The following is a 23252-nucleotide window of genomic DNA, read 5'->3' on the forward strand; positions in this document are numbered from 1 at the left end:
TGAATGTCGCCATGGCAGATGGTGGAATTTGAATTCAATAAAAAAAAAATCTGAAATTAAAAATCTACTGATGACCGTGAACCATGGTCGATTGTCAGAAAAACCCATCTGGTTCACTAATATCTTTTAGGGAAGGAAATCTGCCGTCCTTACCTGGTCTGGCCTACATGTGAGTCCAGAGCCACAGCAATGTGGTTGACTCTCATCTGCCCTCCAAGGGCAACTAGGGATGGGCAATAAATGCTGGCCAGCCAGCGACACCCCTGTCCACAAATGAATAAAAAACAGGAAATGGCTCATGTTCTTTTTAATATAGACACAAGATATAACCTATCAGGGAGACAGGCCTCAGAAACCTGCTCTTACACTTTCAAACTTAAACATCCTGGGGCTAAAATTCTCCTCCTCTCAGCTTTTTAATTTTTCTTTTACAAGATGTGGGTGTTGCTGGCTAGACCATCTCTAATTGCCCTTGAGAAAGTGGTGGTGAACCACCATCTTGAACCGCTGCAGTCCCTGTGGTGTAGGTACACCCACAGTGCTGTTAGGGAGAGACTTCCAGGATTTTGACCCAGTGACAGTGAAGGAATGGCTGATATATTTCCCAGTCAGGATGGTGAGTGACTTGGAGGGGAACTTGCAGGTGGTGGAGTTCCAAGATATGTGCTGCCTTTTTCCTTCCAGAAGTCAAGGGTTTGGAAGGTGCTGTTCATAAGTTCATAAGATATAGGAGCAGAATTAGGCCATTCAGCTCTACCATTCAATCATGGCTGAGATGCTCCTCATCTCCATTTTCCTGTCTTCTCCCCATAACCTTTCAACCCATTACCAATTAAAAAAATCTATCCAACTCCTCCTTAAGTTTCCTCACTGTTCCAGCATCCACTGCACTTTGGGGTAGCAAATTCCAGAGTTTCACAAGCCTTTTGGAGAAGTAGTTTCTCCTCAACTCTGTTTTAAATTTGCTACACCTTATCGTAAGACAATGACCTCCCATCCTACAATGCCCCACAAGAGGAAGCATCTGCTCCGCATCTGCTTTATACTGTTGAAGGCGCCTTAGGCGAGTTGCTGCACAGCATCTTACAGATCTTACTGCTGCCACTCTGTGGAGGAGAGTGAGGGTGTTGAAGGTGGTAGACGTGATGCCAATCAAGTGGACTGCTTTGTCCTGGATGGTTTCTTGAGTGTTGTTGGAGCTGCACTCATCTGGGCAAGTGGGGAGTATTCCATCACACTCCTGACTTTTGCCCTGTAGATGGTGGACAGATATTGGGGGAGTCAGGAGGTGAGTTACTCCCCGCAGAGTTCCCAGCGTCTGACCTGCACTTGTAGCCACAATATTTCTACTCCACCAGGACCTCAAAACAATGCATCCGAGGACTTGTGCCTTTTGAACCTCAGTCTGAGCCGTTCTGCAAAATGGTGCCTCACGCCAGCCAGAGTTCCCCACACCTTCAGTGGAAGTGGGCTCGAGGAGATGCAGATTCTGCTCCACGGAAACAGAATCTCACCTGGACTTGAGCTGTCCGCTTAGCGGTTCTGGGCAAATTGAGATTATGGTCATTAGCAATTAGATCTGAGGAAAGTTCGAAAGTATGGAGTTTCAAATAGACTATTCTTATTAGCAAAATATTCATTCTGTTCCTGCGGTCCAGGCAAGTCCTGGAGAATTGAGAGTTGTAAACATGTGAAATTTATTTTCAGGTTTTGTGGCTGAGACAGAAAGGATGTTAATCCAACTGGTCAGAGGGATCAAGGAAATATAGAATCTTACATACACGGTGGCAAAGTGGCACTGTGGTTAGCAGTGCCGTCTCACAGCGCCAGGGACCCGGGTTCAATTCCTGACTTTGGTCACTGTCTGTGTGGAGTCTGCATGTTCTTCCCGTGGGTTTCCTCCCATAGTCTGAAAGATGTGCATTTAGGTGGAATGGCCGTGCTAAATTAATCCTTAGTGTCAGGGGATTGGCATGGTAAAGACATGGGGTTGTGGGGATAGGGCCCGGGAATGTTGTCAGTGTTGACTCGAATGGCCTCTTTCCACACTGTAGGATTCTATGATGAGGAGGCCATTCAGTCCATCATGCCTGTTGCCTGCTCTTCATATCAGTGATCCAATGAGAAGATGATGGGTAAATTGAAAAGTGCAACTAAAAAAGCACCAACTGAATTGATATAGCACCTTTCCCAATCCCAGATGTCCCAAAATGCTTTACAGTCAATACTTCTGAAGGGTAGTCCCAGTATTCCGGCCAATAGTTACTTCTCAATCAAATTCACTAAATCAGATTGCCTGGTTATTATCACTTTACTGCTGCCAACCGTGTACCTACACCACAACTTGCACTGAGCAGAGACCCAAAGTAAGGACATACTCCACAATGAGGTAAAGTGGACTTGCTCCAGGTCTGGGGGATAAACTTGCCTGGTGTGTCCAAGTCATGGAGGACATAAACATGCTTGAAGTCAACAGAGTTCTTGTGCTTCTGAGTCCCAAAGAACACGACAGCCAGAAGGTCACGGTCGCTGCTAATAATCTTACTGGTGTAAACCCTGTGGACACACTGCAAGCAGACAGAATCTAATCAGTCAGCAGCACTATCAACCGACCAAAACACTCAGCACACACAGACACAAGGAGAACGCACAAACTCCATACAGACAGTGACCCAAGCCGGGAATCGAACCCAGGTTCCTGGCACTGACAGGCAGCAGTGCTAACCACTGTGCCATCGTGCCAACCCCTGCGCCACTGTGTTAACCACTATGCCATTGTGCCAACCACTGTGCCGTCCTGCCGTCCCTTTGCACGGTAGATTTTCTTCACAGTATTTTCGAAAAACAGCGGAACAAATCTCAAAAATTTCAATTTCCTGAAGTAAAAATGTGCCTTGAATGTTTTTAAGAAGAGGGACTGTGTGTGTGTGTTTCTCAGAGACGTAAGGAAGAGGCAGACACTTGGTTTTATAGGATTATTAGAGTACCAGACATAGGAACAGAACAGAGACCATTCAGCCCATCGAGTCTGTTCCACCATTCAATGAGATCATGACTGATCTGATGTGATAATCCTCCACTTTCCCGTCTCATCCCCATGACCCTTGATTCCCTCACTGATTAAAAATCTGTCTACCTCAGCCTTGAACATACTTAACGGCTGTCGCCTACAGCACTGTCACTGGTCTCCTCTCACCTGAATAGTCATGTTGAATGCTGAAACGTCCTCACTGTTCGTTTCAAACATGGACTCCGAGGCATCGATGAGGAAGACTAAGCTGTCCCTGCCTGTGTATCGAACTTCCTCTGAAACATAAATCAACATGTCACACCCTTAACTGACAGGAAAAAAGTGACAGGTAACAAGACTGAGTAATCACAGCCTGTGATCATTCTCCAACCACTGCACGCTTCTTTGTATAGGAGGGATTTATAGTGTTTGTAACAGTTGGGCGTCTCTGTGAGTGGATGTGATACATTCTCCTCTGTAAAAACAAAAACCGATAGCCGTGGCTGAATGACCTTCTAACTGATAGAACCTCAGCGACTTCACTCAGAGAAGGCCCTGGAAAGACTGCAGTGGGGAGTGGTGTGTGGTTGGGTGGGGTGTTGGAGGAGGGGGGGAGTCACCCTGGTTTGATTTGATTTATTATCGTCAAAGAGTCATAGAGGTTTACAGCATGGAAACTGACCCTTCGGCCCAAATTGTCCAAGCCGCCCTTTTTTTCTTAAACCCCTAAGCTAGTCCCAATTGCCTGCATTTGGCCCACATCCCTCTTTACCCATCTTACCCACGTAACCATCTAAATGCTTTTTAAAAGACAAAATTGTACCTACCTCTACTACTACCTCTGGCAGCTTGTTCCAGACACTCACCACCCTCTGTGTGAAAAGAATTGCCCCTCTGCACACTTTTGTATCTCCCCCCTCTCACCTTAAACCTCTAGTTTTAGACTCCCCTACCTTTAGGAAGAGGTATGATCTGTGCCCCACATTATTTTATAGACCTCTATAAGATCACCCCTCAGCCTCCTATGCTCTAGAGAAAAAGTCCCAATCTATCCAGCCTTTTCTTATAACTCAATCCATCAAGTCCCAGTAGCATCCTAGTAAATCTTTTCTGTGCTCTTTCTAGTTTAATAATATCTTTTCTATAATAGGGTGACCAGAACTGTACACAGTATTCCAAGTGTAGCCTTATTTATGTCTCGTACAACTTCAACAAGACAACCCAACTCCTGTAATCAATCTGAATGCTTTCTTCACCACTCTGTCCACCTGTGACTCCACTTTCAAGGAGCTATGAATATGTACCCCTAGATCTCTTTGTTCTGTAACTCTCCCCAATGGCCTACCATTAACTGAGTATACAATGAAAAGTCTTGTTTCTTGTGCGCTATACAGACAAAGCATACCATACATAGAGAAGGAAAGGAGAGAGAGTGCAGTCAGAGCCAGAGTGTAGATAAAGATCAACTTAATGCCAGGTAGGTCCATTCAAAAGTCTGATGGTAGCTGCCTCAGTGCCAGGGACCCGGGTTCAATTCCAGCCTTGGGTGACAATCTATGTGGAGTTTGCACATTCTCCCTGTGTTTGCATGGGCTTGCTCCAGTTTCACTTACCATTTATATAGATGATCTGGAGGAGGGAACCGAGTGTATGGTGTTGAAATTTGCTCATGACACCAAGATTGGTGGAGCGGCAAATTGCGCGGAGGGTGTGGAGAGTCTGCAGAAGGATCTAGATAGGCTGGACGAATGGGCCAGGAAATGGAATTTAATGTTGGCAAGTGCGAGGTGGTCCACTTTGGTAGGAATAATGGTAGGAAGGACTATTACTTACGTGGTGAAAAACTGCAGCAGGCGACGGTGCAGAGGGACCTCGGGGTCCTTGTGCATGAGTCGCAAAAACCCAGCCTGCAGGTGCAGCAGGTGGTCAGGAAGGCGAATGGGATGCTGGCCATCATAGCGAGGGGGATTGAATATAAAAGTAGGGAGGTCTTGCTGCAGCTGTATAGGGCATTGGTGAGGCCGCAGCTGGAGCACTGTGTGCAGTTTTGGTCGCCGCACTTACGCAAGGATATTTTGGCCTTGGAGGGAGTGCAGAGGAGGTTTACTAGGCTGATACCGGAGTTGAGGGGATTGAGCTATGAGGAGAGGCTGAATAAACTAGGCTTGTACTTGTTAGAGTTTAGAAGAATGAGGGGAGATCTCATTGAGACGTATAAGATGATGAATGGGATGGATAGGGTAGAGGTGCAGAGGCTCTTCCCGCTTAGAAAGGACAGTAGGACTAGGGGACACAGCCTCAAGATAAAGGGGGGGCGGTTTAGAACGGAGATGAGGAGGAACTTCTTCACTCAAAGGGTGGTGAACCTCTGGAATTCCTGTTGAGGTGGTGGAGGCTGCCTCGCTAAATATTTTTAAGACGCGGGTTGATGGGTTTTTGATAAGCGAGGGGATTAAGGGTTATGGGGAGAGGGCGGGAATGTGGAACTGATACACAACAGATCAGCCATGATCTTATTGAATAGCGGGGCAGGCTCGAAGGGCTGGATGGCCTACTCCTGCTCCTATTTCTTATGTTCTTATGTTCCTCCCACACTCCAATAATGTGTCGGTTAGGTTGATTGGTCATGCTAAATTGTCCCTTAATGTCAGGGGGGTTAGCAAGATAAATATGTGGGGCTATGGGATAGGGCCTGGGTGGGATAGCTGGCGGTGCAGGCCTGATGGGCCAAATGGCCTCCTTCTGCACTGTAGGATTCTAAGAAACTGTTTTTGAGTCGGTTGATCTCAGACTTTTGTGTCTTTTTCCTGACAGGAGAAGTTGAAAGAGAGAATGTCTGGGGTGCGTGGGGTCCTTGATTATGCTGGCTGCTTTGCTGAGGCAGCAGGAAGTGTAGACAGAGTCAATGGATGGGAGACTGGTTTCAGTGATGGACTGGGCTACATTCATGATCTTTTGTAGTTCCTTGCGGAACTGGACAGAGCAGGAGCCCATACTAAGCTGTGATACAACCAGAAAGAATGCTTTCTATGGGGCATCTGTAAGAATTGGTGAGAGTCGTAGCGGACATGCAATTCTCACCAATTTCTACAGATGCATCATAGAAAGCATTCTTCCAGTTGTATCTCATTAGTCTCCTGAGAAAATAGAGGCATTGGTGGGTTTCTTAATGATAGCATTTTACTCATCTAATAAAATCAAATTACTGGGGATTGTGGAAATCTGAAATAAAAATGGAAAACACTGGAAAAATTCAGCAGGTCTGGCAGGGTCTGTGGAGACAGAAAGGATTCGGATCTTTCTGAAGTTGTGGCTGAGTCATATGGGAGGAATACCTCCACTGTGCCACCCGTCATGAAGCTGGAAATGTGTTTGCAAAAGTTGAATTAAGAAAGACTTGGAAGTACTGTGAACTATCAGGGAGATAGTGTTAAACTTGAAGAGGACAAAGATGGGGCTGATGGAATGGACAAGTGTCAGATTAAATGTAATGCTGAGAAATGTGAAATGATTTGGCACGGTAGCACAGTGGTTAGCACTGTTGCTTCACAGCGCCAGGGTCCTGGGTTCGATTCTCGGCTTGGGTCACTGTCTATGTGGAGTTTGCATATTCTCCTCGTGTCTGTGTGGGTTTCCTCCGGGTGCTCCAGTTTCCTCCCACAATCCAAAGATGTGTGGGTTAGGTTGATTGGCCATGCTAAAGATTGTTCTTAGTGTCCTGAGATGCATAGGTTAGAGGGATTAGTGGGTAAATGTATAGGGATATGAGGGTAGGGCCTGGCTGGGATTGTGTTCTGTGCAGACTCGATGGGCTGAATAGCCTCTTTCTGTACTGTAAGGATTCTAAGATTCATTTTGGTAGGAAGAATGCATAGACACAATACAAAATAAAACAAACAATTCTAAAGTGGGTGCTGGAGAAGAGAGACCTGGGTGTATATGTGCATAAATCACTGAAAGTGACAGGACAAGTTGAGAAAGTGGATAAAAAGGCACATGGGATCTTGGTCTTTATAAATAACAGCACAGAGTACAACAGCAAGGAAGTAAAAATGAATTTTACAAAACACTGGACCAGAATCAACTGGAGTATTGCATCCAATTCTGGAGGTTGCAATTTAGGAAAGATATGACAGCTTCAGAAAAGGTCCAGGCGGTTCCAGGGATGAGGGACTTTAGTTATGTGGATAGACTGGAGAAGTTGGAACTGTTTTCCTTAGAAAATCATTAGGAATCTGGACACAGTCAAGAGGGAGAAACTGTTCTCATTGGTGGAAGGATCAAGAAACAGAGGACCAATGCTCCTAACCCGCATGTCTTTCCGGAGGAAACTGGAGTAGTTGGACGAAACCCACGCAGACATGGGGAGAATGTGCAGGCTCCGCACAGTCACTCAAACCGGGAGTCAAACCCGGATCCCTGGCGCTGTGAGGCAGCAGTGCTAATCACTGTGCCGCCGTGTCACCCTATATAACATAAGAACATAAGAAATAGGAGCAGGAATAACATCTGGGTGAAGCACTGGTGAGTACTGTTCTGTCACTCATTGTGGCTATGGCTTCAGGTCAGGGTTAGAATTATCAAAACGTGTTGTACTTAAACATAATAAATAGGAACAAGAATGCTCCGCCATTCAATAAGATCACGGCTGATTTGATTGTGGCCTTAACTCCACTTTCCTGCCCTATAACATTTGATTCCCTCTACTACTAAAAACCCATCTCACCAGCCTCGAATGTTCTTATTATCGAGAAGTGTACACCATATTAGAATCACAGTATCCTACGGTGCAGAAGGAAGCCATTTGGCCCATCAAGACCACAATCCCACCAGGCTCTTTCCCTATGTATTTACCTAGGTTGCCCCCCTCCTAACATTAAGGTGTAATTTAGCATGGACAATACATCTAATTCACACATCTTTGGACTGTGGGAGGAAACCGGAGCACCCGGAGGAAACCCACGCAAACACAGGGGGGGAAATGCGCAAACTCTACCCAAGCTGGGAACTGAACCCGGGTCCCTGGCGCTGTGAGGCAGCAGTGCTAACCAGTGTGCCACTGTGCCATTGTAAACCTAGGATTCACATTTGAGCTACCTTCGGTTTCCTCTGTCTCCTCCGGATCCTCCTCATCTTCATTCCGAAAGTGTGACTGCCAATCCGCCATATCTACTGTGGAGGAAGTGCCAACTCCCCTGTCAGGTAGAAGTACAAGGGACAACATTAGCCAAAGGAGACATTCCTGGATCACGGGATTAGCCCAGATAAGTGACAGAGAGAAGGTGGCAGAATAATTCAGTCACTTTGGACTCAAAAAGATTTAAAAACAAAACTGCCTTGATTGGTTTCACTTCTTCAAGGGCATACAGCTCTCTCAATCGGAGCTAATGTAGACCATTCGGCCCTTCGAGCCTGCCCTGCCATTCAATAAGATCACGACTAATCATCTATCTCAACTCCACTTCCCTGCATTATCCCCATCTCCTTTAGCACCCAAAGTCCTATCGATTTCTGCCTGGACGATGCTCATTGAGTGAACATTCACAGTCCACAGTGGGGTGGAGCGTTCCAAACGAAGATATATAGCTCCCAGCCACATCCGGTGCTAGCCTCACTGTGGTTGATTAATTTTCTCCAGGCAAAGAGTATTAACAGAGTCAAAGTAGATGACCCAGATCACTCGTGAATTAGCTGAATGATGGAACAGACTCGAGCGGCTGAATGGCCTCCTTCTAGATGGAAAGTGAGACTTGATTTTGGAAATGTGCCCAAGTCTCTTTTAAATTACACATCTAGATTTTAAATGTTTGGAACGATATCCAACAGTGAAGAGCAATGGGAGAAGAAATAAAAGTTAGTATTAAAGCAGCAGTTATTGAAATGTGTTCCCCTGGTGGGAGCTGTCCCTTTAAGAGAATATGGCGCTTTAAGAAATGCAATAAGAAGTCTCACTACACCAGGTTATTTGTTAGCAAAAGCCACTAGCTTTCAGAGCGCTGCTCCTTCATCAAGTGAGTGGGATTTCAGTTCACAAACAGGGCATATAAAGACACAAACTCAATTTACAGAATAATGGTTGGAATGCAAGTCTTTACAGGTAATCAAGTCTTAAAGGTCCAATGTGCAGGGAGAGAGAGTTAAGCACAGGTTAAAGAGATGTGTGTTGTCTCCAGCTAGGACAGTTAGTGAGATTTTGCAAACCCAAGCAAGTTGTGGGGATTACAGATAGTGTGACATGAACCAAGATCCTGGTTGAGGCTGTCCTTGTGTGCAGAACTTGGCTATCAGTCTCTGCTCAGCGACTCTACGTTGTCATGTGTTGTGAAGGCTGCCTTGGAGAACGAAGATCGGAGGCCAAATGCCCGTTATCGTTGAAATGTTCCCCAACAGGAAGAGAAGTCTTGCCTGGTGATTGTCGAGTGGTGTTCATTCATCCGCTGTCGTAACGCTTGCATCATCTCCCCAGTGTACCATGCCTCGGGACATCCTTTCCAGCAGCGTATCAGGCAGACCACATTGGCTGAGTTGCAAGTGTAAGTGCCGTGTACCTGGTGTTCTCATGTGAGATGATGGTACCCGTGTTGATGATCCGGGATGTCTTGACGCGGTTGCAGTGGCAGGCTTGTGTGGCGTCGTGGTCACTGTTCTCCTGAAGGCTGGGTAGTTTGCTGCGGGCAATAATCTGTTTGAGGATGTGCAGTTGTTTGAAGACAGGAAATGGGGGTGTGGGAATGGCCTTGGTGAGATGTTCGTCTTCATCAAAGACATGTTGAAGGCTTTGGAGAAGATGTCGTAGCTTCTCCACTCCGGGGAAGTACTGGACAACGAAGGGTACTCTGTCCACCGTGTCCCATGTCTGAGGAGGTCAGTGCGGTTTTTCACTGTGGTGCGTTGGAACTCTCGATCGATGAGTCAAGCTCCTTATCCTGTTCTTATGAGGGCATCTTTCAGCGTCTGGAGGTGTCTGTTGCGATCCTCCTCATCTGGGCAGATCCTGTGTATATGGAGGGCTTGTCCGTAGGGGATGGCTTCTTTAACGTGTTTAGGGTGAAAGCTGGAGAAGTGGAGCATCATGAGGTTATCTGTGGGCTTGCGGTACAGTGAAGTGCTGAGGTGACCATCCTTAATGGAGATATTGTGAGTGCAAGAATGCAATCGATTCTGGAGAGGAGTCCATGGTGAGCCTGATGGTGGGGTGGAACTTGTTGATGTGATCATTTAGTTGTTTCAGTAATTGTTCACCATGAGGCCAAAAGAAGAAAATGTCATTGATGTATCTAGTGCATAGCATTGGTTGAATGTCCTGTGCAGTGAAGAGGTCAATTTCACTTGGCAAGAGTGTTCTCTTCCTGTTGGGGAACACTTCAGCAGTTACGGGCATTCAGCCTCCAATCTTTGGGTAAGCGTTCTCCAAGGCAGCCTTCACGACACACATGACAACGCAGAGTCGCTGAGCAGAGGCTGATAGCCAAGTTCCGCACACGAGGTCAGCCTCAACTGGGATCTTGGGTTCATGTCACACTTTCTGTAACCCTCCACCACTTGCCTGGGCTTGCAAAATCTCACTAACTGTCCTGGCTGGAGCCAATACACATCTCATACAATTTGGCCCATCGAGTCTGCACCAACCACAATCCCCTCCACGCCCTAGCCCTGTATCCCTACAGGTTTACCCACTATTCCCTCTAACTTACCCATCTCAGGACACTATGGGCAATTTCTTAGCATGGCCAATCAACCCAACCCGCACATGTTTGGACTGTGGGAGAAAACCAGAGCATCTGGAGGAAACCCTCGCAGACACGAGGAGAATGTGCAAACTCCACACAGTCAGTGACCCGAGCTGGGAATCGAACCCAGGACCCTAGAGCTGTGAAGCAGCAGTGCTAACCCACTGTGCTAACTTGTGCTTAACCCTCTCTCATTGTCTGTATCTTTAAGATTTGATTACCTGTAAAGACTCACATTCCAACCATTATTTTGTAAATTGAGTTTGTGTCTTTATATGCCCTGTTTGTGAACTGAACTCCCACTCACCTAATGAAGGGGCAGCGCTCCAAAAGCTAATGGCTTTTGCTACCAAATAAACCTGTTGAACTTTACCCTGGTGTTATGAGACTCCTTACTGTGTTTACCCCAGTCCAACCCCAGCATCTCCAGGTGTACTTTAAGATACCCAGGCGGTAATGACCGCACTAGGTTTGATTGACAGCCGAACAGGAGCTATCAACCAATCGGAGCCCGGAGAGACCAAAGGCAAGAAGCCAATCAACAGAAAGGTGGGCGGGTTCCCCGCGTTACAATGATTGATGGCCAATTAAACCAATCGGGTGCGGTGTAGGGAGGGAGGGAGCCAATCAGTTTCCGTGGAGAGGAGAGGGAATGAGCCAATCAGCAGCAAAGATGGGCGGGCGCTAGCGACAAACTGATTGACGGCCGGACTACCCAATCGGAGGCAGAAGGGAAGGCAAGAAGCCAATCACGAGCGAAATCGGCGGACCTCGGCGCTATGAATCACACGTTACCTAACCAATCAGAAGCAGGAGCGAAGGGAACAGGCCAGTTAGCATCAATAGAGGCTGGCTCTAGGGGACAGATTGATTGACAGACGTGATAGCCAGTCAAAAGCAGAGAAAAACGGAACAGGCCAATCAACAGCGCGATGGTCCGCCTTGGTGCCTGTGATTGACACCCGCATTAACCAATCAAAAACGAGCGGACTAATGAAGGCTGCAGTCGGCAGACGGCCGGTTGGGACACGAATCTATTTGCCGGCCCGCGGATAAAGTTTGAGTCTGGCCAGGGAAAGGGTAAATCAACGGTAAACCCTGTTAGAATTCCCGACGGGAGCGGAAAATAATAATAAAAACTCCGGCCTCACGCGTGGGGTTGATCGCCAGTTTGTGAAGAGAGAGTGAGAAACGGCCGCCGGCTGCTCGCGCCTGCTCAGTTCCGGTCTCGCGAGAGAGAGGGGGCGCGCAGGCGCAGTGCCACTCCCTGTGGGGACAATAGGTTGTTGCACCAGTAGAGACCAATGGGTAAGGTTGGTTAGGGTTTCCAGAAACATGGTTACGGGAGGACCAGAACTGGGAATGGAATATCCAAAGGTACTTTCTCATTGTAGAACGATGGACAGGGTAGAGCAGGAGGTGGAGTTGCTTTATGGGTTAAGGATGACACCAAGGCTGTATTAAAGTTTTGAAGTATATTAGTCACAATTAAGGCTTACATTGACAATGTAATGCCCAGTTGTTGATCAGTTTGTCCCTAGTTGCCACACTTTGGTACCTCTTTGGGTACACTGAGGGAGAATTTAGTACAGCCAATCCACCTAACCAGCACGTCTTTCAGACTTTGGGAGGAAACCAGAGCACCTGGATGAAATCCACGTAGACATGGGGAGAATGTGTCAACTCCACACAGACAGCAAGCCAAGCCGGGAATGGAACCTAGGCCCCTGGCAGTGTGAGGCAGCAGTGCTAACCGCTGTATCACCCGTGTTGCCCCATCAGAAGCAGGAAGGAAGTGAACAGGTATTATTTCCCTGGCCCTGCACTCAACCCTAGAACAACTAGATAACAAAGACTTCTATTTATTGAGTACAGCTCATCCCCCAATACCATTACTCCAGTGGACTGCAAGAAACTACAAAGGGTTGTGAATGTAGCCGAATCCCATCACGCAAACCAGCTTCCCATCCATTGATTCCATCTGCACTTCCCGTTGTGTCGGAAAAACAGCCAGCAAAATTAAGGACCCTATGCACCCTGGACATCCTCTCTTCCACCTTCTTCCATTGGGGAAAAAGATAGAAAAGTTGAGATTGTGTACCAACGGACTCAAGAACAGTTTTTTCCTTGACGCTATCAAACTTTTGAATGGACCAACCTTGCATTAAGTTGATCTTTCTCTATACTCTAGCTATGACTGTAACAGTACATTCTGCCCTCTCTCTATGAATGGTATGTTTCGTCTGTATAATGTGCAAGAACCTATACGTTTCACAGTACAAAGCAAATTACAGTACAGGAACAGGCCCTTCGGCCCTCTGAGCCTGCTCTGACTGTGTGCCCGGCTGATCGTCTAGCTCAATAATCTAATCCTGTTTTTCCCCCATAATCTTTGATCCATTTGTCCCAAGTGCTATATCCAGCCACCTCTTGAATACATTCGATGTTTTGGCATCAACTACATCCTGTGGTAATGAATTCCACAGGCTCACCACTCTTTGGGTGAAGAAATTTCTCCTCACCTCCGTCCTAAATGGTCTGCCCTGAATCCTCAGACTGTGACCCCTGGTTCTGGACTCCCCCACCATCGGGGATATTCTTTCTGCATCTACCTTGTCTAGTCCTGTTAGAAGCTTCTAAGTCTCCATGAGATCTCCCCTCATTCATCTGAACTCCAGCAAAAACAATCCTAAAGTCAATAAGACGCGGGTTGATGGGTTTTTGATAAAAGAGGGGATTAAGGGTTATGGGGAGAGGGCGGGAAAGTGGAACTGAGCCACGACAGATCAGCCATGATCTTATTGAATGGCGGGGCAGGCTCGAAGGGCTAGATGGCCTACTCCTGCTCCTATTTCTTATGTTCTCAGAAAAGGAGACCAAAACTGCACACAATATTCTAGGTGTGGCCTCACCAAGGCCCTGTATCATTGCAACAACACATTCCTGCTCCCGTACTTGAAACCTCAGCAATGAAGGCCAACATGCCATTTGCCTTCTTTACTGCCTGCTGCACCTGCATGCTTCCCTTCAGTGACTGGTGCGCAAGGATACCCAGGTCCCTCTGCACACTCCCCTCTCCCAATTTACAGCCATTCAGGTAGTAATCTGCCTTCTTGTTTTTACTTCCAAAGTGAATAACCTCACATTTATCCAAATTATACTGCAACTGCCATTGATTAACCCACTCACCCAACCTGTCCAGATCATACTGAAGGATCTCTACACCCTTGTCACAGTTCACCCTCCCACCCAACTTGGTATCATGTGCAAACTTTCAGATGTTACATTTTATTCCCTCATTCAAATTATTAAGATATATTGTGAATAGCTGGGGTCTCAGCACCAATCACTGCGGCATAAGAACATAAGAAATAGGAGCAGGAGTAGGCCATCTAGCCCCTCGAGCCTGCCCCGCCATTCAATAAGATCATGGCTGATCTGAAGTGGCTCAGTTCCACTTTCCTGCTTTCTCCCCATAACCCTTAATCCCCTTGCCTACCAAAAACCTATCTACCCGTGTCTTAAATATATTTAGCGAGGTAGCCTCCACCACTTCAACGGGCAGAGAATTCCAGAGATTCACCACCCTTTGAGTGAAGAAGGTCCTCCTCAACTCCGTTCTAAACTGTCCCCCCCTTATCTTGAGGCTGTGCCCTCTAGTCCTGCTGTCCTTTCTGAGCGGGAAGAACCTCTCAACCTCTACCCTATCCATCCCCTTCATCATCTTGTATGTCTCAATAAGATCCCCCCTCATCCTTCTAAACTCCAACGAGTACAAGCCCAGTCTATTCAGCCTCTCTTCATAGTTCAACCCCCTCAACTCCGGTATCAGCCTAGTGAACCTCCTCTGCACTCCCTCCAGGGCCAAAATATCCTTGCGCAAGTGCGGCGACCAAAACTGCACACAGTACTCCAGCTGTGGCCTCACCAGTGCCCTGTACAGTTGTAGCAAGACCTCCCTACTTTTATATTCAATCCCCCTCGCTATGAAGGCCAGCATCCCATTTGCCTTCCTGATCACCTGCTGCACCTGTAGGCTGGGTTTTTGCGACTCATGCGCAAGGACCCCCAGGTCCCTCTGCACCGTAGCATGCTGCAGCTTTTCGCCCTTTAAATAGTAGTCCCTCCTACTATTAGTCCTGCCAAAGTGGATAACCTCACACTTGCCAACATTGTATTCCATCTGCCAGGTCCTCGTCCACTCGCTTAGTCTATCTAGATCCCTCTGCAGACTTTCTACACCCTCCGCACAATTTGCTTTTCCACTTATCTTTGTGTCATCAGCAAATTTCGACACCCTACACTCAGCTCCCTCCTCTACTCACCCCACTAGTTACTGCCTGCTAATTTAAAAGCACTCATTAACTCCTACTTTTTGCTTCCTCTGTGCTAACCAGTTTTCTATCCATCTCAATACACTTCCCCCAATCATATGCACTTTAATCTTGCATGATAATCTCTTATACGAGACTTTGTTAAATGCTTTCTGAAAGTCCAAATATACCACACTGATTGGCTCCCTCTGGTCAACTCCACTAGTTACATTTTCAAAGAATTCCAACAGATTTGTCAAGCATGATTTCTCCTTCTTAAATCCATACTGACTCTGATCCTGCCACTGTTTTCTAAATACTCTGCTATAAGGTCCTTGATGATAGATTTGAGAATTTTCCCCACTTCTGATGTTAAACTTACAATTCCTTAGAACCATCAACATTACCACACAGAAACAGGCCTTTTGGCCCTTCTTGGCTGTGCTGAACCATTTTTCTGCCTAGTCCCACTGACCTGCACCTGGACCATATCCCTCCACACCCCTCTCATCCATGTACCTGTCCGAGTTTTCCTTAAATGCTAAAAGTGAGCCCGCATTTACCACTTCGTCTGGCAGCCTATTCCACACTCCCACCACTCTCTGTGTGAAGAACCCCCTCCCAATATTCCCTTTAAACTTTTCACCCTTCACCCTTAACCCATGTTCTCTAGTTTTTTTTTCTCCCCTAGCCTCAGTGGAAAAAGCCTGCTTGCATTCACTCTATCTATACCCATCAAAATCTTATACACCTCGATCAAATCCCCTCATTCTTCTACGCTTCAGGGAATAAAGTCCTAACCTATTCAACCTTTCTCAGTAACTCAGTTTCTCAAGTCTCAGCAACATTCTTGTAAACATTCTCTGTACACTTTCGATCTTATTAATATCCTTCCTGTAACTAGGTGACCAAAACTGCACACAATACTCTAAATTTGGCCTCACCAATGTCTTATACAACCTCACCATAACATCTCAAGGACCTACATTTGCCTTCACCAACATGTTTCTCTTCATGAATGTGTAGGCACTCTTAGTGCCAGTCTTTATGTTTCGTGCAAGCTTACTTTTGCACTGTGTTTTTCCCTTAATCAATCACTTGGTCTTTCTTTGTTGAATTCTAAACTGCTTCCAAATTTCAGACCTATTATTTTTCTTGGCCAATCTATAAGCTTCTTCCTTAGATTGGATACTCTCTCTAATTCCCTTTATAAGTCATGGATTGGCCCTTTTACCCATTTTGCGTTTGTGCCAGACAGGAATAAAGAGTTGCTGCAGTTCCCCCATTTGTTCCTTGAATGTTTGCCATTGCCTATCCACTGTCATCCCTTTTATGTAATTCTCCCCAATCTATCAAAGCCAACTCACACCTTATATCCTCATAATTTCCTTTATTAAGATTAAGCACCCTAGTCTCCGCATCAACTATTTCACTCTCCACCTTAATAAAAAAATTCCTGACGTTATGGTTGCTCATCCCCATGGGGTCTCGTACAGCTAAACTGGGAATGATTCTCTTCTCATTACACAGTACGCAGTCTAAAATGGCCTGCTCTCTGGTTCCTCCACGTATTGATCAAGAAAACCAACCCATACGCAGTCCAGGAATTCCTTCTCTACGGCATTGTGGCTAATTTGATTTGCCCAATCTATGTGCAGATTAAAATCAGCTGTGATCACCGATATTCCCTTAGCACTTGCATCTCTAATTTCGTGTTTAATGCCATTCCCAACATCACCACTGCAGTTTGGGGGTCTATAAATGACATCCAATAATGTTTTTTGCCCTTGGTATTTCTCAACTCTACCCATACAGTCTCCACGTTGTCAGAGCTGATATCCTTTCTCACTATTGTATTAATTCCCTCTTTAACCAACAGTTTCACTCCACCACCTTTTCCTTTATGCCTGTCCTTCTTAAATATTGAATATCCTGGGACATTCAATTCCCACCCCTGGTCACTCTGTAGCCTTGTGTCTGTAATCCCAATTATATAGAACATAGAACATTACAGCGCAGAACAGGCCCTTCGGCCCACGATGTTGCGTCGACCAGTTAAAAAGCAATGACCCTCTAACCTAAACCAAACCCTTTCCATCCATAAACCTATCCACAGATCTCTTAAACGCCCCCAACATTTACAACGCCCCCGCATTTACAACTGCAGCAGGCAGGGCATTCCAATCCCTCACCACCCTCTGGGTAAAGAACCTACCCCTGACATCCGTCCTATAATTTCGAGGGAGAGGGAGATTTCATAGAGTATATGAGTGATTGTTTTTTTAGAGCAATATGTTATGGAACCAACCAGGGAACAAGCTATTTTAGATTTAGTAATGAAGGAGAGTTGATAAATAGTCTTGTTGTTAAAGATCTTTAACAAGTGCCACACCAGAGTTTTAGCATTGGGCCGAGTTCTGAGGAAGGAGTTGGCCCAAGTAAATTGGACACAAATACTTGAGGGCAGGACCGTTAGGGAACAATGGCAATGTTCACGGAGATATTGAATATCTCTCGATTAAAGTATATTCCTGAGAGGAAGATGAATTGTTAAAGTAAGGAAAACATTCCATGGCTAGACAAGGAAGTCAAAGAGGACACAGAATCATAGAATCTACGACATGGAGACAGGCCCTTCGGCCCAAACTGGTCCATGCTGATCACAGTGCCCATCTAAGCTAACTCCATTTGCCTGTATTTGGCCCATACCTCTCTAAATCTTTCCTATCTATGTATCTGTCGAAATGCCTTTTAAATGTTGTCAGTGTCCCTACCTCAACCACGTCCTCTGGTAGCTCATTCCATACACGTACCACCCTCTGAGTAAAAAGAAAAGGTTGCTCCTCAGGTTCCCATTAATTCTTTCCCCTTCTAACTTAGGTCATAGATCCCTACAGTGCAGAAAGAGGCCCTTCGGCCCATCAAGTCTGCACCAATCACAATCCCACCCAGGGCCTACCCCCATATCCCTACATATTATACCCACTAATCCCTCTAACCTATGCATCCCTAGACACTAAGGGGCAATTTCTTAGCACGGCCAATCAACCTAACCCACACATCTTTGGACTGTAGGAGGAAACCGGAGCACCCAGAGGAAACCCACGCAGACGCGAGAAGAACATGCAAACTCCACACAGACAGTGACCCGAGCTGGGAATCGAACCCAGGACCCTAGAGCTGTGAAGCAGCTGTGCTAACCACTGTGCTACCGTGCCACCCACATATTAAACCTATGCCCTCTAGTTCTCGATTCCCCAACCACGAGAAAAAGACTGAGTGCACTCACCCTATCATATTCACCCTACATAAAGGCAAAAACTAGGGAAACTACTGCAAAGCTAGTGGCAAGCTGGAGGATTGGGAGAACTTTAACGTTCAGTTAAAGACCGTTAAAAATAGAATCAAAGGAGCTAAGATGAACTGCGACTGGAAACTAGCAGAAAACATAAATATAGATACTAAAAGCTTCCACAAGTATGTAATGAGGAAGAGAATAGCTGAACTAAATGTTGCTCCTTCAGAGGACAATACTGATAAAGTATTAATGGGGAATACAGAGATGGCGGAGGCACTAAACCAATATTCTGCCTCTGTCTTCATGGTAGAGAATAATGAAGATTTTGCTGTTAATGCAGAACAGCTTGGGGCAATAAATATCACTAAGGAGATGGTATCGAATAAACTAATGGGATTAAAGGCAGATAAGTCCCTGGGGCCAGATGGCCTGCACTCTAGAGTATTAAAGGAGGTGGCAGCAGAGATAGTGGATGCATTGGTTGTTGTATTTCAAAATTCCCTGGATGCTGTAAGGTCCTGATGGATTGGAAACACGCTAATGTGATGCCTTATTCAAAAAGGGACTGAGGCAAAAAGTAGGAAATTATAGGCCTGTTAGCTTGACCTGTGGGAAGTTGCTGGAATCAGTCATTAAGGGTGAGATGACTGAGCATTTGGAAGGACAAAGCTCAATCCACCATTGTCAGTATGGTATTACGAAGGGTGAGTCACGCTTGACAAACTTGCTTGAGTTCTTTGATCTGCAAGAGCGGACGGAGTGTAACACGGCAAAATTTGTGGATGAGACTAAAATAATGGGAAAGCAGGCAGTGAAGAGGATATAAAGATTCTACAGGTGGATACAGATAGGCTAGGAGAATGGGCCAAAATTTGGCAGATGGAGCTTAATGCGGATAAGTGTGAGGTTGTCCACTTTGGCAGAAAAAATAGAAAAACAAATTACCACCTAAATGGAAAGCAGATTCAAAATGCATTTGGACAGAGGGATCTGGGTGTTTTTGTTCATGAATCGCGAAAATTGGTGTGCAGCATGTCTTAAAAAAGGCAAATGGAATGTTGCCATTTATTGCAAAAGGACTGGAGTATAAAAGTAGGGAAGTGTTTTTGCGATTGTATAGGGTGTTGGTGAGACCATGGTTGGATTTGTGTCCAGTTTTGGTCTCCTTATTTGAGGAAGGATGTGTGATATTAGAGACAGCTCAGAGGAGGTTCACCAGATTGATTCTGGGAATGAAGGGGTTGACATATGAAGAACAGTTTGGGCTTGACCTCGCTGGAGTTTACAAGGGTGAAGGGGATCTGATCGAGGTATATAAAGTTTTAAAAGGGATTGATAGGGTAAATGTAAACCAAATGTTTCTTCTTACGGGGCAATCTCGAACAAGCGGTCACAGAGTGTAGGTTGGGAGGCGGCAGATTTAAAACTGAGATGAGGAGGAACTGTTTCTCACAGAGGATGGTGAATTTGTGGAACTTGCTGCCCCATAGCGCAGTGGAGTCTGAATTGTTGCATGATTTCAAGAAAGGGATAGATATATTTCCAATAAGAAAAAACAGAAAGAAGGAGATGGGAACAGGTAAGGTGGTGGATTTGAGACCAGATCTGATTGAATGGCGGAGCAGACTCAAAGGGCTGAATTTGCCAACTTCTGCTCCTAATTCCTATGTTCCTATGACAACCTGGGTCAGGGTGTCCCACTCCCAATGAAGACAACTCCCATCCCTGGGTCAGTGCGTCCATCTCCCAGTGAAGGCAACTCATATCCCCGCGTTAGTGTGTCCTATTTCCAATGGAGACCACTCCCATCCCTGGGTCAGTGTGTCCTACTCCCAATGGGACCTTTCCCATCTGTGCGTCAGTGTGTTCTACTCCCAGTGGGGACCCCTCCCATCCCTCCATCAGTGTGTCCCACTCCCAATGGCAACCACTCCCGTTGCTGGATCAGTGTGTCTCACTCCCAGTGGGAACCCTTCCCATCCCTTCGTCAGTGTGTCCACTCCCAATGGAGACCACCCCCACTGGGGACTACCCCTAATGGAGACCACTCCCATTTGAGAACTCCCCCAATGGAGACCACCCCCAATGGAAACTACTCCCACTGGGGAATACTTCCAATGGAGACCACTCCCGTTCCTGGATCACTGTGTCCCACTCCTAATATGGACCCCTCCCAATGGGTTCTACCCCCAATGGAGACCACTTCTAATGGAGACTACTCCTAATGGCGATTACTTCCAATCCTGGGTCAGTGTTCCACCTCTAATGGGGACTAACCCCCAATGGGGACCATGCCCAACGGGAACTGCTCCCATCCCTGGATCACTATGCCCTGACTTCAAGTTCCACTTCAGAAATCATAAGCACAAAATCCAAAATTGGTGCAGTATAGTGGAAGTGCTGCACTGCCATAGGTGCTGTCTTTTGATTGGGATGTTAAACCTTCTTGGGTGAGCATGGTAGGTAGAGATGAGGAAACTTTGTTTCTATCAGAGGGTTGTGTGATTTTGGAACTCTGCCTCAGAAGGCAGTGGAGGCGAGGTCACTGAATATTTTTATGGCTGAGGTAGATAGATTCTTGTTAGGCGAGGAAATCAGAGGTTATCATGGGTAGGTGGGAACGTTGAACTTGAAGCAGAAATAAATTAGCCTGATCTTTTGAATGGTGGAGTAGGCCTGAGGGGCCGAATGGCCTGCTGCTACTCCTATTTTGTATATTTATTTGATCGCACTGTCACCTATTGTTCCCAATCCTGCCATTTCTGCCCTTCATTTTTGCAGAGACATGCCTGACCTACAGTTCAGTCAACTGGCCTATAAAGACCCCCCGCATGCCAGATGAGGATTTGCCCTCAAATAGCCGCTTCCAACCCACATTCCCCAGTTCCTGTCTAATTTGCATGTATTTAGCCCTTGCCCAATTAAACATCCTCACTCGAGGGCCACTCTTGTCCTTATCCAAGACTACCCAAAATCTTATGGTCGCTAAGCCCAGAGTGCTCCCCTGTTGAAACATCGATCACCTGGCTTGGCTCATTCCCCAATATCAAGTCTAATATGGCCCCCTTGGTTCATCAACATACTGTGTCAAAAAACCCTCCTAGACGCGTCTAACAAATTGCTCTCCATCCGAGCCCCTGTTTGTAAGGGAATCCCAGTCAATGTGGGGGAAACTTAAAGCTGCCCACCACAACGACCCTGCTTTTTTCACACCTTTCTAGCATCTGACTGCACAACTGCTCCTCTGTGTCCTGTGGGCTGTTGGGAGGTCTGTAGCACACTCCCAACATTCACCCTTCCTATTCCTGAGCTCCACCCATAATGCCTCACTAGAAGATCCCTCCAATGTGTTCTCCCTCAACACAGCTGTGGTGTGCTCCCTATTCAGCAATGCGACACCCCACCCACCCCTGGCTCCTTTTGTTTCCCCCTCTGTCCCATCTAAAACAACAATATCCCAGAATGTTAAGCTGCCAATCCTGTTCCTCCTTTAACCATGTCCCCATAATTGCAATAACATCATAATTCCATGCAGCAATCCAGGTTCTCAGTTCATCTGTCTTACCTGTTATACTTCTTGCATTAAAGCACATGCACTCCAAACCTCCAGTCTCGCCGAGCCCCTCTGCTCTTACTCTGCGATGTGTTTATCTCTGTCTTATTTTTTTCTCCCAGTCCCTACACTTACTGGCTTGCTGTTCTAGTTCCCCCATCTGCCACACCAGCTTAAATCCTCCCGAATAGCACCAGCAAACCTCCCACCCAGGATATTGGTACCCCTCCAGTTCAGGTGGAACCCATCCTTCTTGTACAGATCCCACCTTCCCCAGAAGACATCCCAGTGATCCATGTATCTGAAGCCTTCCCTCCTGCATCAGCTGTTTCCATGTGTTCAACTGTACTGTCTCTCTGTTGCAAGCCTCACTAGCATGTAGCATGAACCCTTTATTGCATATATGTACCTGGTTCTTGTAGTTAATCAATGCATACAGTTAATCTACTTAAGATGATGAAGGTTTCATTAAGACCTACCATGGCAACGTGAACTGCATGGGATACACCGTAACTCTTGATTCCCTTACTGATTAAAAATCTGTCTATCTCAGCCTTGGCTAGGTGCTGGATAGCCAATGCAGACATGATGGGCCGAAGGGCCTCTTTCTGTATTGTAAAACTCTACGATTCTACAATAACAAGATTCTGTAGTAGTTTTTCTACATCTACCCCATCACTGATCTGATCTCCCCTCACACTCCTGTTTTCCAGAGAAGAGCTTGCTAAATTGTTCCTGAGAGTTGGATCCGCTCAGTCCCACTAGTACTCTTAATCTTTCCTGTAATTTTTCTGCACCTTTTTATAAGGAAGGGACCAGGAATGTACACACAACTGCCAGGCACAGTTGAACCAGACTTCTGTGATAAGTTCAACATTATCTCCTTGCTTTGGTATTGAGGTGGCCAACCTTGGCTCAGTGGTGGTCCTCACATCTCTGAGACAGAGAGTTGTGAGTTCCAGTCCTACTGCAGGGATCTGAGTTACTACATAACCCAAATTTACCTTAATGTTGAGGTTGGAGATCTGGAACCTCAACTCCTGACAGACCTTGGAATTTCAGCACGTGTGCAGACCTGGGAGTGGGCTTCCCACACTCAGTTCAGCATAAGTTGTCCTGGTCCACGACATGCCCAAACTAGCTGCACATAAAGAGAAAGAATATAAATAACATGAGAGTCCGGGTGCGGATTGCCAGTGTCCCAGATGGTGGGGAGAGCACAGAGAGAGGTCCCACAAGGAAGTCCCAAGTAAGAGACCTCAGACAGGGGCAGTTCAGTTCAGTTAAAAGAGAAACAGCTTCCAAGTTATAGCAAGGGCTGTGAAGAGCAGACTATAGGTCTGGAGGG

At 46.3% G+C, this 23252-nt stretch overlaps 1 protein-coding gene across 2 annotated transcripts in view; it reads right to left on the reverse strand.

Annotated features, from left to right (window-relative positions):
- xrcc6 (X-ray repair cross complementing 6) overlaps nucleotides 1-11975 on the reverse strand; it is a 38052-nt gene extending 26077 nt beyond the window's left edge. Inside the window, exons 1-4 of one of the 2 annotated variants that reach the window (XM_080217621.1) lie at nucleotides 11892-11975; nucleotides 8108-8205; nucleotides 3197-3306; nucleotides 2429-2567 (exon numbers count right to left, since the gene is read on the reverse strand). In XM_080217621.1, coding sequence (XP_080073747.1) covers nucleotides 2429-2567; nucleotides 3197-3306; nucleotides 8108-8177 — 319 coding nt within the window. In that variant the 5' untranslated portion in view covers nucleotides 8178-8205; nucleotides 11892-11975. Of the gene's footprint in view, nucleotides 1-2428; nucleotides 2568-3196; nucleotides 3307-8107; nucleotides 8206-11113; nucleotides 11158-11891 lie in introns of those variants that run through there. The other variant, XM_080217622.1, reaches the window with a different exon arrangement.
- Between the last annotated feature and the right edge of the window lie 11277 nt (nucleotides 11976-23252).

The sequence above is a fragment of the Carcharhinus amblyrhynchos genome, chromosome 35, assembly GCF_965287045.1.
Source record: "Carcharhinus amblyrhynchos chromosome 35, sCarAmb.v2.hapA, whole genome shotgun sequence".
NCBI lineage: Eukaryota > Metazoa > Chordata > Chondrichthyes > Carcharhiniformes > Carcharhinidae > Carcharhinus > Carcharhinus amblyrhynchos.